At 36.7% G+C, this 17248-nt stretch overlaps 1 protein-coding gene across 1 annotated transcript in view; it reads left to right on the top strand.

Moving 5' to 3' along the window:
* Positions 1 to 17248, top strand: part of IL1RAPL1 (interleukin 1 receptor accessory protein like 1) — a 792200-nt gene that overhangs the window by 490432 nt on the left and 284520 nt on the right. The window contains exons 4-5 of the mRNA XM_074816883.1: positions 2084 to 2270; positions 4290 to 4443. Coding sequence (XP_074672984.1) covers positions 2084 to 2270; positions 4290 to 4443 — 341 coding nt within the window. The remainder of the gene's footprint in view (positions 1 to 2083; positions 2271 to 4289; positions 4444 to 17248) is intronic.

Raw genomic sequence — 17248 nt, 5'->3', positions numbered from 1 at the left:
CAGAGCTCTTAGTAGACCAAAACATAAATCAGAATTTTTGGCCAATTCACTCTGAATACTGAAAGAAGACAAAAAACATGTGAGACAATTTTACTTAGCTTGCTTCTTCTACAGTGGAATGACAGTTAAGTGCTGTGGGTTTTTTTCTCTCTCAGCTCCTTCTAGAAATTTTTAAATCATGAGATTCAGTACTATGAACACAACATAATGCTCAAACACATGGAAAGGAATAAAAGAGAATATTTAAATATGCAAATTGAGCCATTACCATGTATTGCTTCCTGTCATCCAGTAACAGAATCCTCTCACCTAGTTAGTGTACTCTTGACCCTCAGAGCTTGAAGGATTGTTTAGACCTTCTTCCCGTTTCAAAGGGATAGGTCTTTCAAGAAAAGAGAAAGAGAATTTTACCATTTCATAAAGGCGACTTTTTATGATGTTTTCAAGCTGCGTAATAAATAAATATTCCAAGTAGCACCTTAATGGAGGAATAAAGTAATGTACAGTAATGAAAATGTGTTCTTTAAAATACTGGATGATTTTAAATTGCATGTACAAGTAAGAATGGTAATTGGCTCTTAAAAACATCAAGAGTGATCCATATTCAGTAGATGCATTCTTTGCTTTGCACAAAGTTTAAACAACTTTATTTGCTTTATACAGCCAGATTCTTGAACATGGTAATAAATTATACTTACAGCTTCATTATAAAGGAGTAATTTTGTGTTTGTTTTCCTTTCAAGTCCTGGATAGCTAAGGGTCATTCCATTCCAGAATTTACATTTCTAAGAATATTCTCTAATTTGATACTTGCTTATATATCTTCCTTTTCAGGCTTACATTTTTTTCTAGAAAATTGGACTATAGAGTTCTTTGAATGAAGTTCCTCTTATTCTTTGTCCTTAAGCATTTCTGTCCCCTCTTCTTGAACAAAGGAAACAGATATTAAGAAATCTAAAGAGAATGAAAAAATGTAGCCATCTTGGAGAGTCTGTCATGTCCAATACACAAGACTATTGTAAATCAACAATCAGCTCTTAGAATCTGAAAATGGAGATAAGAAAATTAATGTTTCATCAGTGTGCCCTGCAGGATCCTCTTTCAGCAGATTAGGGGTCAAATGCATTTACAGAACTGTAGGAGAGAAATCTTGCATTGTCACAGTGTGTTCGTGGGACGTACTCATTTGCTGGCCACCTGGAAACTCAAATGAAAAAGAAAAAATAAATCATTTCAAGTAATTTTGTCTTTGAGCCTAATTAAAGTGCATAATGCAAAGTAGGAAGGTAGACATTGTTCCCTAATCTCTGGCTGCCTGGCATATCAACATCCAGCAGCAAACGAAGTAACAAGTTGCAGGAGAAAGCCCAAACTAATACAGGCTGTAGGTAATGCTGAAGCAACATTTTGGCCTGGGAGTATGGGGATCGAAGGCTAAGGTAAACAAGTTAGCAGTCCTTAAAGTTAAAACATCCTTTATTCTATTGGAATATACATCTATATTCTGTTGTATATTCTATTTTTTATATATATATTCTACTGGAATATATATATATTTTTTTTGAAGGGTCACAAGTCTCATTTAATTAAAGGCTGCAAAAAGGTTACCACTTCCACTTTAAAGCATGCTCAGATCTGATGAATAGGTGGCTCTTGGTGTGGTGCTCAAGTTCCAATTTGGCATTTGCTTGTAGTTCTACAATATGATCTGTTCAGCCCTGAGAGCTGTCATATGGTGTCTGTCAGGAAGCTGGTAGTCTTGCTTTTACTGCATATTTACTTTTGGAGAAATTGTTCTCAAATACACAATAAGGACAGTAATGTTGGAAGGTGTTTGATGGAAGAGAGCGATAAACCTTTAGTCATAGAATAAGGTCAACCAGCACCTTCTAAATATTGCAGTTAGTGGCTGAGAAAGAAGTAAAATTATAATGAACAGCTATAAAATACACACAAAATACAATGTCTGATTTTCTATCTTTTGCTTGGGATGAAAATAATGTCTTAAAAACAATGTCGTGTACATTGACATTTATTATTTTTTTCTTATTGGACTTTTATTTCTATTTTTATTGCATTACAGAAATTCAACTTACTGTATGAAAGTGTCCATTTCGCTGACGGTGGGTGAAAATGACACTGGACTCTGCTACAATTCAAAGATGAAATATTTTGAAAAAGCTGAACTTAGCAAAAGCAAGGAAATCTCATGCCCTGAAATTGAGGATTTTTTATTTCCATTTAGGGAGCCTGAAATTCTATGGTATAAGGTAAGGAATGTAAAAGATTTTTACCTTCAACAAGGTATTACGCAATGTTCTCATGATTTTCATGATCTAAATATCATATGAATCTTGGATTATTTTAAAAATGTATTAAGAAAAGACAACAGAATCAAGGATAGAAAAGAATGAACTAAGTGAGAGAGAAATTCAAGTGCTTCCTTTTGTAAATTTTGGAGCTGGTATTTTACTAATATTCATTTATGGATGTCACAAAGAATTGGCATCTTTCTGCTAACAAGAGGGCTAAAGAAGAAAAGTGTTACCAGTCTGGGCTGGTTTGATATTCTAAGGTAAAACCATGTGAGATGCTTATACAGCAACTGCTTGTCTATACAAGACTAAAGAGTGTGCTTCTAAAAATTCAGACATAATATATGTTTGGAAAAATATAAATAGGATAGCGATGCATGTTATTATCTGAATGAATGGCTTAATTTTGCAGCATAAAATCCAGCAAAGACTTCAAAAACTTTGGGCTTTACATATTAGCTTTTACTTGCAAATGTAATTTCATTGTTTTTATCAGTAACTTTATTTCAGTATTGTGTACTGGTTTCTAGATCATTACTTAAGAGGCAAGTTCTTGAAAACAATGCTGCCTGTGGGCAGTGCACTAGAACTTCCATAAGCAGCAGCTTGAGTTGTGGGTTTCTAACCATCTGCAGGAAATTCTCAGTACCTCAGTACTGTAATGCATACAATTTAATGTCCTCAATCAGTTCAGTAAATGTGAAATTTAGATTCTGTGTATTTTATCTACACAGATGTTTATAAATGTCTGTGTATATAGGAAGTCCTAGTTTAAGTATATGCTGGTATGCATTCTAACTATTTTTTTAAAGTTTACCTGATAACATAAATGCTTTTAAATACGATACACAAGACTAGGCTATCCAATAAGGAAAAACGTGTGGCCTAGAAGGAGTCTGGCCAAGTTAATTGGGAGCATGTCTAAAATAAGAGATATGAAAACAATTATTTGCTTATATGCATCTTGTATTTTGTGTTTGTAATGCAATATATACCTGAAGTTTTATAAAATTTAGAACTATGGCTGGCTTCTTGAACGAGAGCTCAAAAGACTGGCTTTTTAAGAGTCATTGGCAGTATTTGTGTGAGTGAATTTAAACAACCTCTTTAACTTTAAAAAAAAAAACCTTACTGTATAAACAATGGTTATGCTAAGATAATCAAGTAAAATATTTTGTGACAGTCAGTCAAAAGACATTTTTCGTATGAAAAACACCAATCCTTTTTTCTAATAGCTTATAAATATATCGGTTTCCAATAAAAAAAAAAACTCTGGAAACACTAAAAACATTCAAAGCTATTTCAAATAGTACCTAGATTAATTAGGTGAAGATAAGTTAATCTTTTTAGAGACGTAAGAAACATGCATCCAAAATGTTTATTCTCTATTATAGAATAAAAAGCAATGTTTTAATTTTAATAATTGAAATATTAACTCATTTTTTGTAGATACAAAACTCACCTTTTTCTAAGAGTTCAGGGAGCTTTGATTCTAAGATGGTTTTAGAAAGAGATATATAACATTCTCATTTCTTTTCAGTCTCATCTTCTCCTGTTTTTCTACATTTTTTAATTAAAATGTTTTAAAAAATAGATTTAAAATAAAAATTCTCCCCTGCAACCTGCAGCTACCAGTAATATAACAGGCATGGGTCACAGACGTAAGTGTAATGGCTGATAAGTAAATGAAATAGGAGCCCCTTAGCAAACTATTATCAAAAGAAAACCATCAAAGGAATCAACTCTTCTTTTTCTTGTCAGAGGGCAGATATTAAGTCACCTGATAAAATTCTGTAGTCTTTTCTCTTTTTAATCAACACTTAACTGAACTGTTTTTTTACATATTTAGTGTATGCAAAGTTCATAAATAACCTGGGCTCTTGCCTAGCTGCCTTGGCTTTAAGCAACGTCAACAGTGTCAACAATTTAAGTGTAAGAACACAGTCACTGAAGTGTTATATTATCTTTAAACAGGAATGCAAGTCAAAGACATGGAGATCAAGTATTGTGTTTAAAAAGGACACTCTTGTCATTCGGGAAGTTAGAGAGGATGACATTGGAAATTACACTTGTGAGTTAAAATATGGATTCTTTGTTGTCAGAAGAACTACGGAATTAACAGTTACAGGTAATTACAGGCTCTTGCTATCTCTTATATTTAGAAAAAACATTGAATATTCTTATTTGAGTTGTGCATATTTGAGTCATTATACCTACATAAATCACATTTGCACAAAAATTTGCTATGTGCCTAAATAGGAATGGTTGATACATTAAAGCTATCCTGAATACTTCACAGTAGTATATGTAACATTTTGAACAAGTCTGAGTTTTGGTCTATTGCAAAAGCATGTGGGCAGGTCTTGTTTTGGAATGGCAAATACGGTCAAGGAACAGGTAACTCTAACAGAAAATAAGATCATTAAGTCTATCATACTTCTTCATATGGCTAAATGCCTTGGTACATAAGAATAGCTCTAGCTCTAAATAACAGTAGCTATAATTGCTTTTGGACATGAGAATAGCTGTAGCTGCAACCCAATAGCAACAGCTCTAGACCAGTGAGACCATCGCAACTGGGTGACTGGTATATAAGGGGTAGTGTTTGAGAAGCACATGACTGAAGGGTGATAACATTTTTCCTCTGGTATTCTCTCCCAGGTTTATGTAGTTTATAGTTCAAGAACTTCCTGATCTCAATCGTCATGTGCCATGGCTACCAATTAACCTGTTTTCCATTTGTCTGATTATTTTATAATCCATTTATTCTTGGCTTCAAAAACATTTTGAAGTATCATGTTCCACAGAGTAATTATGTAACATAAATAAACTCTATAATTTAGCAAACAGCAATTGGAGAACATGCATTTAATATAATCTGCATTTAAACTACTATATTAATATGTAACATCCACCATCGATGAAAACAAAATATATACTTCAATAGTACTGTCCACAGTGGGAGAACAGTATGAAGACTGGTCCATTAAATTTTCAATTCCTCACCAGATCTCTAACATCTGTTTTACAAACATGTAAAGCATAGCTGAACACATACCTGAGTTAGAATATTAGTCTCTAGAATTATAGGATGACATTGGAAGACAGGAGTACATCATGATCTGTGTTAATGCAGTGTAGTTCCACAGTATATTCTGTAAAAGAAGGGAGAAACAGGATTTTCCTGGCAATCTGAAAGTGAACTAGATCCATATGGTTGACAAAGATGCTTGTATATATAAGTTCTTGCAACTTAAAAATGCCTAACAAACCAAGAAACAAATCTTAGAGGAGTTTTGTGGGCTTTTCTTGCTCCTTTTCAGTATCTAATATATAAATACATTGTACACTGACAATTATTAACAGCACTTATGTGCATTAGGCTGCATTGTAGCAGTTTCTTTTATGGTGAAAAGTTTGCTTTCTATTTTGATGTATACCATTTTCCCTCTGCATTATCAGAAATAATAGTGAATTAGGGTTTGTAATTTTCTTCTAGTAGATTAGTCTGGAAATCATATTGTTTATGCTGTTTTGAGAGAATTCAAGTAATCAGTCATAGTTATTTAAGCTCAATATCCAGGATCTCTTAATAATTTTTCTTGCGTATGGAATTGATTTATTTGGTCAGTACAGACAGGCAATTACTGTCTAGTGATTAACCTCACAGTAAGCATCAATATACTGTGTTTGATTGACTCTCATATGAAGAAAGCAGAGACAGTCTTCAAGAATTTGATATATACCAGAAGGAGGTTGCCAATTACCTTTTGCAATATATGATATATGGATTTGAAGAATACATATTCCCTCAGTCCTCAGGTGATCCCTTCTGTCCCTATGGTTGGTGCTCCACTTCGCAGCAGTATTTCAAACATACTCAGACTGACAGAAAGGCGAAAGAAAAAGGCTTTGGAACCAGATGCGTGTTGCTGTTTGTAGTAATAGTTTAAAAAAAGTAATTCATCACTTGTGATGTAGGTAGGAGTTCAGTATTTAATGTTTAACTAGACAGAGACAGAAAGAGACTTGGCTGATTTTGATGTGCTAAAAATGAATGAATGCATATGGAGGGAATTATTCTGTTTCCACCTCTTCAAACCCTATCAGATGTAAGGACAATCTCCAAATTAGCAATCTGCTTGGGTAGTACTGTAGGTCTTCATGTCATCTTTATAATATTATGTGACTAAACAGAACAAACAGATTTATTCATAATACTACTAATTTTATACTACATCTGTATTAATGTCTTGATAAGACTTAATCAATGCTTTATAGGAAGAGATTCATGCTTTAGGTGCCTGTTTTATGCTTTCTCTGTGAGCTGAAAAACAGTTTGAGTTGCCTTAGACATACATTGAGGAATATATAGAATAAATGGGGGGTGGAAGGGACTGTTTGTTTGTTTGTTTTGAAAAAGGAATTTACCTTTAATTCAGGAACTGAGAAAAAAATGTCACAAATGTCAAAATAAAAGTAGAAAATTAAATTGATAGGTGATTGCTTTACTGTATTAATGAAAAAATAATTAATTCAAACAAAGGAATGATGTATCTTTCTGATGTACAGTCTCCATGTTTCCAGACAGTATCAATAAATGATGATGCTTGCACGAACCATTGCTAAGAACAAATTCCATCAATAAATCCCAGCTCCACAAGGAGTAAAAAAATTATAAGACATTTGAAATTTCTCTGCCAAATATACTTTTTAGTTAGAATAAAAAAAATTCAAAAATATGAGTAAGAATTACCAATTTGCCTCAGACGTTTCGTAACATATGGGAAGTTGTAATGTGTTTATGCACGTGTAATGGGTTTATCAAATTGGAATTTATGAAAAATAACTCTGTATTCATTAGCATTACCTTGTGTGGTAATCGTGAGTGTGCCACCATCACACACCCATTATTAGAAAACAGAGTCACTTTTTCTTTTTCATTTTCTGTGGTTTGTTTCCACATATGTGTTTAAGTAAGATTGGAATTTGGACTTTCTACATTTTTTTCCTGGAATATACTACCTTTCCTCTAGAAACAAAATAAACCCCACATCTGATGCAAGAAATCCATGAGCCAGATGTTAAATATGTATACATTCGTAGTATTCTATAGAAGCTGAATGTCCGCCTTTGTACATTATTACCGTTGCCTAGTAAGAATTCAAATAGTTAACTATTTTGCTAAGAAATCGTAGGTATCTGGTTGTTGACATAACAAGATTCAGTGTGTTAAGCAGAGAGTAGAACTAGGTTAAAGCAACATTCTTGTCCTTCCTTCTACCTACCAAAGGCAAGGAGAAACAGGCAGAATGCCCAGAGAGTAGAGTTACAAAATCATAGGGATACTCTCCAGTTACCTAAAATTTTCTTCTTCCTTTGGCTCTCCAAATCTCAGATTGGAAAAAACAAGATAAAAATGATTTTGCAAAGTAGCATTATTTTAGTGGATAGACTGTTTCTGAGCAATTTTTACTGATATCTTTTCTTCAGATTGGAAACTGTTTGGGCCCAGGCAGTCATTTGTACAAAAATCTCGAGGGTATTTATTCTAAATAGTCCTTTTAACAAATGATAATTTAGGTGTTCTATAAACAAAATCAAAAGAAGAAGATATTAAGACTTCCTGAGAATGATCCTTTGCTGAATTTGTGCAGTAGGAGAGATGTTAAACATTTCTCTCACTGACTTCTTGTGGTACTTTGTGTAAACAGAATCACAGTATCACAGAATCATCTAGGTTGGAAAAGACCTTGAAGATCATCTAGTCCAACCATTAACCTAACACTGACCATTCTCAACTACACCATATCCCTCAGCGCTATGTCAACCCGACTCTTAAACACCTCCAGGGATGGGGACTCCACCACCTCCCTGGGCAGCCCATTCCAATGCCTAACTACCCGTTCTGTAAAGAAATACTTCCTAATATCCAGTCTAAATCTTCCTTGGTGCAACTTGAGGCCATTCCCTCTTGTCCTATCACTTGTTACTTCATTAAAGACACCCACCCCCAGCTCTCTGCAACCTCCTTTCAGATAGCTGTAGAGGGCGATGAGGTCTCCCCTCAGCCTCCTCTTCTCCAGACTAAACAACCCCAGTTCACTCAGCCGCTCCTCGTACGACATGTGTTCCAGACCCTTCACCAGCTTCGTTGCCCTTCTTTGGACACGCTTGAGTAATTCAATGTCCTTTTTGTAGTGAGGGGCCCAAAACTGAACCCAGTAATCGAGGTGCAGCCTCACCAGTGCCGAGTACAGGGGTAAGATCACTTCCCTGTCCCTGCTGGCCACACTATTTCTGATACAGGCCAGGATGCCATTGGCCTTCTTGGCCACCTGGGCACACTGCTGGCAATCAATCAACTGGCAGGTCTCCAGCCACTCCTCCCCAAGCCTGTAGCGCTGCTGGGCGTTGTTGTGGCCCAAGTGCAGCACCCGGCATTTGGCCTTATTGAAACTCCTACAGTTGGCCTTAGCCCATCGCTCCAGCCTGTCCAGGTCTCTCTGCAGAGCCTCCCTACCCTCGAGCAGATCAACACTCCCACCCAACTTGGTGTCATCTGCAAACTTACTGAGGGTGCACTCGATCCCCTCGTCTAGATCATCAGTGAAGATGTTAAACAGGAATGGCCCCCAAAAATATATCTGTTCTTTGTTTCAAATAGACAGAAGTTTGAATCTCCAATTCTAAAGTCATGGGGACCTAAATTAGAATGGCAGACCTAATACTGAGGTGACACATGTACATAACTACATAGAAGGAATGTATCTTGTAAGTATGTTGCAGGTACACTGATATTAAGAGTAATCTGAAGTTTCTGGTGATTTTTTAAGACAAGAATGTGTTGGTCTCAATTAAAAAAAGGAACTATAACATAAATCTTATTGGAGAAGAAATGATGTCTTCAGACAATATGAGAAAGGATAGAGACAGTTTTCTTGACCTTACAAACAGTCATAAAAATCTCCCTTTCTAGTATTACACATAAGAATTAGAGTAGAAGGTTGAACATCTTCACAAGTTTGTTGGAAGAATAGGGCCATATGTATAAGCAACTGCAATACTGAAAGTAGCAGCTCCTGGAATACTTAAGGCAGCCAGGGTGAGCCAGCTATGACACTGGTGGGATGAGGCAGCAGCCTGCTTTTCTCACCTCTCCTCTCCAGGCAACCGCGGAAGATTGCTAACCAGGATCCCCTTTATTTTTCCACACAGTGCACTTCGACAGCCTTGCTGTCTCCTATAGGGAAACCATTGTTGCTATTACACACTATTAGACTATGGATATAAGTATATATGCACACTATTTTCATAATTGATGTTGTGTATGATTGTTGTGATAACCTCAGTGCTTTACACCTTACGTACCATGCACCTCATATTGAAATATGGAATGGCTCATATTCTGATTTAGAATTAAAGTTGAGAAAAAAGAAGGAAGTTCACACATTTTGAAAAAGGCCAAACTCACTTTATAGGTGGTATCCATCTCATCTAAGTATAGATGTTGAAAATCCCTAAGCCATGGAAAAAGATTATTTTCCCTCCTTTTAAAGAATGAGAAAAAAAAAAATTGCCCTTTCATAGCTTAAATTATAAACAATGAATGCCACCTTTGGTACACCTTTAGAGTAACAACCATATTTAGTGTTCAAATTTTTGGTTTTATGAAAAATGTCTTGTTAATGGCAGCAACATTGACTAACATTTGTAAATAAAACACAAAATCTTCAAATGATATGTAACTATTCCTTACCAAGAATAAGTATATAGTTTACTTCTGTTCCATAGTATGGTTTGTTCTTATAATATGAATGTATCTTTCAGGTTTTTATTAGGATAATTCTTTTTGCTTTGCTTTAATGTTGTTAGGAAGATCTGCATCTCACACTGAAAATATATTATCATCTAAGTGATTTGATTCAATTTCCTTATTGTTCTGAGATCTGACTTTATTATCTGCTTTGCAAAATACAAATTTATTCTAGCTTGTAACTAAAGAAAATACATAAACAGCGTAATTGGTAGTTCTTGGTTTGTGGTTATGTAATTACATGTTCTAAAATGTCCTACAATGTACAAAGACATTTGTAAACATTTATACCTTCAGATTGGTCAGATTAGCAGTTTTTCTTTTATATGTGGAATTCTAATTAAGGCATACCTGCTCTCTGTGACACACTTAATTAAGTGTGTGTTCAGACTTGGGAAAGAATCATATTTTAACAACATAGTATTAATTTAGTCATAGTGCACAACATGGGTCAAAAATATTTTCCAACAGCAATTTAATTTAATTAAATGTTAGGTTTAATAATATTCTTTTTGTTATTTTTAGTACCAAGACATTTGCAAGCACAAACTCTTTCTGCTTTTTCAGAATTTCATTCAGGTCAAATGAAGTCCACCTTGGGTCTAAGAGTATATGTCCCCACTGCAATATCAAATAGCTCTCCATAATGAACATCATAAAGCAAACAGACCCCATCAGCCTTGCAGTTGGAGCATTACTACTTCAATTCCTCCATGACTTTTTTAGTTTTAAATATTCAATTTTTTTTTTTCATTCTGTTAAAGTAAGAAGCACTTATACCTCTCAGATGGAATCAGAGGTAATCAGTAGGTTCTTACTCCTGAAGCATTTCCTCAGATATACCTTTTATTGTTTTTATTCATTGATTAGTCCCTTTAAAGTCCCCTTAAAAACAATTCCTGATGGAATGAGCACAATTTTAGATTTATAGATTTGAGTGTGTTCACAATCAAGCTATAGCAATATTAAATTTAATGTAAATTGATACAAGTATTTTATTATTTAAATTTAGCCTGCTTGGTTTAAATTATTTCTGCAATAATCTTGAAAGTGACTCTTTATCTGCTACCCATGATTTTTTTTGTCTTTAGATTTTTTAGGCAAAAAAGGGAATGTAATTTGCTTGTTTCAGTTACAGAGTTTGACTCTCTTAGTGTTGCTTAAAGGTTGGGATTTGTTGAATAAGCTTTGTCCCTTTTGTTTTCTGACAGAATTAGTCTTAATTAGCATGGTAGAAAATCTTAAATGACTGTATGTACATATGTATTTTTAGTGCTGAAAAGTACACTGTGAAAATAAATAGTATGAAGAAAAAATGATAATTAAGTCATATACCTAGCCTCACAGCTCACTACACTTCAATCTTGTGTACATGGCCAGTCACCATATTTTGTGAAGAAAAAAAAAAAGAAGGGGATGGCTTTGAAGGTTTTAGCCTGCTTATAAGTGGTCTGTGTTCTAACTGTGTAAGACAAAATGTGCACCCTTTTTTCCCAAAAATGTTGGCTTTAATTCTTTCCAGTTCTACTTCTTTCAACTCATTGCATTGGAATGAAGAAAGGTGCTGCAATATGCATATACCACTTTATTTTTAGCAGGTGCTAAGTGAGAGAAGTGTTAAAGAACAAAGACAGTTGTTTTCCAAGCATTTAGAGCTTTAGAACAGACTGCTTGGTTTCTGCAGTTAATGACAGGGATGAACCATTTTGAATGCACCCAGCCCCTCCTTGCTTCAGCTGATCCTAATAATTACCAGAGCTGATGCTCATTCCTTTTGTTCATCATGAATTTAATTCAACTCCAGAATATATTCTGATAGAAATTCTATTTACCATTACTATGTGCAAAGACTAATAAAATATGAAGAAAACAGTAGACTCAACATATGAAAGCACCATGTTCAAAATACCAACATAGAATTTTATCATAGAATCATAGAATCATAAAATGGTTTGACTTGGAAGGGACCTTAAGGATCATCTAGTTCCAAAGCCCCTGCCATGGGCAGGGACACCTTCCACTCGATCAGGTTGTTCAAAGCCCCGTCCAACCTGGCCTTGAACACTTCCAGGAAGGGGGCATCCACAGCTTCTCTGGGCAACCTATGCCAGTGTCTTACCACCTTCACAGTGAAGAATTCCTTCCTTACATCTAATCTAAACCTACCATCTGTCAGTTTAAAACTGTTACCCTTTGTCCTATCACTACATGCCCTTGTAAAGTCCCACTCTGGCTTTCCTGTAGACCCCCTTTAGGTACTGGAAGGCTACTATAAGGTCTCCCCAAAGCCTTCTCTTCTCCAGGCTGAACAATCCCAACTCTGTCAGCCTGTCCCCATAAGGAAGGTGCTCCAGTCCCACTGATCATCTTCATGGCCTCCTCTGGACTTGCTCCAACAGGTCTATGTCCTTCTTATACTGGGGGCCCCAGAGCTGGACATAGTACTTCAGGTGGAGTCTCACAAGAGGAGAGTAGAGGGGGACAATCACCTCCCTTGACCTGCTGGCCACACTTCTCTTGATGCAGCCCAGGATATGGTTGGCTTTCTGGGCTGCGAGCGCACTTTGCTGGCTCATAGTACTTTTTCCATCCACCAATATCCCTAAGTCCTTCTCTGCAGAGCTGCTCTCAATCCACTCATTGCCCAGCCTGTATTTGTGCTTGGTATTGCCTGACCTATGCAATTGTCCTTGCACTTGGCCTTGTTGAAACTCATGAGGTTTGCACAGGCCCACCTCTCAAGCCTGTCAAGGTCCCTCTGGATGGCATCCCTTCCCTCCAGCATGTTGACTGCATCACACAGGTTGGTGTTTTCAGCAAACTTGCTGAGGGTGCAATCAATCTCACTGTCCATGTCACCGACAAAGATGTTAATTAGCGCCAGTCCCAATACCAACCCCTGAGGATCGCCACTCATCACTGCTCTCCTTAGATGGTCTGGTTCCTTAAATGGTCTTGAACCTGATCTTCTCCTACAGTGGGCAGTTCTTCATTTTCCCAGTCCCTGCCTTTGCCTTCTGCGACTTGGGCAGTATGGCTGGAGCACTTGTCCCTGAAGACTGAGGCAAAAAATTTGTTGAGTACCTCAGCCTTCTCCATGTCCTGGGTAACCAGGTCTCCTATTTCCTTCCAGAGAGGGCCCACATTTTCCCTACTCTTCCTTCTCTCACTTATATACCTATAGAAGCTGTTCTTGTTGACCTTGGTATCCCTGGCCAGGTTTAATTCTGTCAGGGCTTTTTCTTTCCTGATCTGATCCTGGCTGCTAAGAGAATTTCTCTGTATTCCTCCCAGGCTATCTGCCCTTGCTTCCACCCTCTGTAGGCTTCCTTTTTGTTTTTGAGTTTGCCCAGGAGATCCTTGTTCATCCATGTTCATCCATGCAGGCCTCCTGCTGGTTTTACCTGACATCCTATTTGTTGGGGTGCATTGCTCCTGAGGTTGGAGGAGGTGAGTCTTGAATATTAATGAACTTTCTTGTGCCCATCTTCCCTCCAGGACTTTATCTACCAAGCAGATCCCTGAAGAGGCCAAAGTCTGCTCTCCTGAAGTCCAGGGTAGCGAGCTTGCTGTGTGTCCTCCTCGCTGCCCTAAGGATCTTGAACTCCACCATTTCATGGTCACTGCAGCCAAGGCTGCCCTTGAGCTTTGCATTTCCTACCAGTCCCTCCTTGTTTGTGAGAACAAGGTCCAAGATAACACCTCTCATTGGCTCCTCTATCGCTTGGAGAAGGAAGTTATCATCAACTCATTCCAGGAACCTCCTGGATTGCTTATGCCCTGCTGCATTGTCCCTCAAACAGATATCAGGTGGTTGGAGTCCTCCATGAAGACCAGGGCTTGTGAACATGAGGCTGCTCCTATCTGTAGATGACCTCATCCGCTTGTTCTTCCTGGTTGGGTGGCCTGCAGCCAACCCCCACTATAATGTCACCTGTCCCTGCCCTCCCTTTAATCCTGACCCATAAGTTCTCAGCGAGCTCCTCATCCATCCCCAGGTGGAGCTCCATTCACTCCAGATGGTCACTGACATAGAGGGCAACGCCCCCTCCTCATCTTCTCTGCCTGTCCTTTACAAAAAGCCTGTATCCTTCCATTTCAACACTCCAGTCATAGGAGCCATCACACCACATCTCCGTGATGCCAATAAGATCATAGCCCTGCAGGCATGTGCACGTCTCTAGCTCCTCTTCATCATGCTACCATCTGTTTGCACAGAGGCATTTAAATTGGGCACCTGATGAAGCTGACTTACTGGCTGGAGTGGCTGGAATTCCTTTGTGCTGCTCTCAGGTGCTCTGCTGGTGACCTGTGATCCTTCTTCAGGGTACGGGAATCTATTCTGTCAATGGTGTCAAACTGGTCAGGGTGGCATTCATTGAGGTTCCTCCTCCCTGGCAACTTTAGTTTAAAACCCTCTTTACCTGCTTGGCTAGCCTGGACTGAAGATACTCTTCCCCTTTCCTGACAGATGGACCCCATCAGCCCCCAGTAGACCGGGTTTCTCAAAGTGGTCTAATTAGCTGAAGGCTATGGGGTTTTTATAATACATAAAATCCTGTAAGTTTAACAAATTCATGACTGAATAGTGAGTTGGATGGGGTTTTTTAATTACAAATGAGTGATCTTTTATAGTATAATCATTTTTGTATGACTGAAAACAAAGTTTTAAATTAATTTCCTGTGTGCATTTGAGTAATAATAATCAGAATGTTATGTAGAGATTTGATTAAAACACACTCTATAAATGTTGATTTAACATACTCATTGTAAATGGGTTTAGTGGGTTATTCAAAACCAGCCTTATATAAAGACAGCAATGAGCAAAGCTACATATATTTTACTTCAGATTAAGTGCAAATGATGTCATGTACTGTATATGTTGAAATTATGAATTAGAAAACCAAATTCAGCAACTTAGAAAAAGAACAGATGCAACAATTAAAGGGAGACAGATTCCCAGCTCTATTTTGAACCTTGCTGCTGGTGACCTTCCGACATTTCTACTGTTGTGAATTGGGGTGCTCACAAAAGCCAGCTTTATAATTGGAGATAATTCCCATTGGTTATTGGAGAGAGAGAAGCTCCTCTGGACAGTGAATCAGAGAAGTAGAAAGAGTTGGGTGGTCAGAACTTTTTTTATAAAACTGTCTCTATGGGCATTAGAAGGAGTAGGGTTTCCTCTGCCTAAAATTAGATAACTTTCCTTTTGGGTTAAACATTTAGATGTTTGTCATTATGGACAAAGTCCTAATTCATGCATAATATACCTTCTATAACATTCTTTCCTTCTTAGTTGCTATCTTTTTCTGTTATTTATCAAAAAATCCTCCAGGACATGGCCACTCCTCCTGACTTTTCTTATTTTACTAGTGTTTTTTATACAAGTGCACCTTATCTTCCACTTCCCTTGCTATAACCTAGGTCTTCCTCTCTACCTGATATTGTATCTTCAGAGGAGGAGAAGTGATCAGTCTCTTGTGGCTTTTTGTGTGGAAAATGTAAAAATAGAACATTAACTATAAGATATAATGGAAAGTTTTGGTTTTAGTACGTTAGACTAAATATCAGTATTTATTTTATTTTAATAATCCTTTTTCACTGTGTGTCATACCCATTAATGCCTCTGCCTGTCTCATACAATGTTAACTGATGGGAAAGATATGTATGACTTGTGATAGTTACTTGGTGGGCAGATGCTACAAAACAATGTAATTGATGGTGCAGTCATGACTTTTGTTGGAGTCCTCCCTGTTGACAATAAGTTGTCAGTAAAAGCTAAGGGAATGTTTTAACATGTGGTAATCAGTAGAAGAAATCTTATAACCTGATGAAAATGAAGAATTCCACTTGAATTAGATATTATGTAACAAATGCAGTGTGTTGCTGTGTATATGGCGACATTTTTGCTTACTTCTACCCATAGTGTTGTCTTACCCACAGTGTTGTTATTAGAAAACTGATGACTTTTTAAACTTATATTAGACTTTTTTTTTTTTTCTCCAGATTTTTTTCTTCAGTTGTGGCTTTGTGTGTAAGGTTAAAAACTAAGATAAAAAATGCCTCCAAACAAATTTGGTTTTTACACCAGTTGAGAAAAATTTAGGGAAATCCTATTTCCTGTGTGATGGAAGTTTGCTTGTATGAGTCAGTTTCCCTTCCTTCATGAGTCATATCAGAATAAACATTTGAGTGGACGTTGTTACCATGGTGCTCCTTCCCATTGTTTCAGTTTAGTGTGGTGAAGTTGTTGATGAGCTCTGTCCTACAAGGAAGCTGTAGACAAAAATGTTTATCACAAAGCTGTGTTAGTGACTACTAAACACATAAAAGACTTATAAACCCTTAGTTCCATAAAATGTACCAGAAATTAAATAAATCTGTTCTTAAGGCACCCAAGATGCTTGTTAAGCAACCTTTTAAAATGTAGATAAATTGCATTTAATGTTAATGTTTTGCATTATTGCTATGGAATCAGAAGACTTCATTTTACTTTAACGTTCCCCTAGAGTATGTTAAATCTAACAATATTGTCCTAACCAAGCATTTATCATTTCCCTAACTTTTCTTTGAAAGCTTTAGATAATTTATGGGTACAGTGGTGTCTTCCAGGATGGTATCTTAATGAACTAGAGTATACAATGTAAAAGTACAATAGTATATGGACCTTGTGTTGCCTCTATCTTTAGAAACAATATGTACGCATCCTTAAAAACAGTCTATACACAATTTTATTAACTGAATATTTAGCTTTAAAATGGAGGTCAGTTTTCCATTGTTTTAAAAATCTTTCAATTGGCTTAGTCAAATTCTTAACTCAGAGTTACTAAGTGAAATGATATTGGTAGTATGTATGTTCAGCAAGAAAAAAGTGTATGTGAAATAGTTGCAATTGTTATTACAGGCAGAAGAAATTTGTTTAAAGAAGAAGAAGAAACACATGTTGTTTTTACTGCAGCATTACCTGCTTTGGTGCAGCATTAAAATAGTAGCCTCAAAATCATGTAGAAAGTATCTGAGATGTATTCTACTATATCAAAAGTACACTTACCTTAAAGAGTATTCATGTCTTGAGACGACCTCAGAAATATTGTCTTCTCCCCTTCAGCATCCCCCA

Source organism: Strix aluco, chromosome 2, assembly GCF_031877795.1.
Source record: "Strix aluco isolate bStrAlu1 chromosome 2, bStrAlu1.hap1, whole genome shotgun sequence".
Classification (NCBI taxonomy): domain Eukaryota; kingdom Metazoa; phylum Chordata; class Aves; order Strigiformes; family Strigidae; genus Strix; species Strix aluco.
Note: the sequence above shows the minus strand (reverse complement) of the source record. Positions and strands in the feature narration are given on the sequence as shown.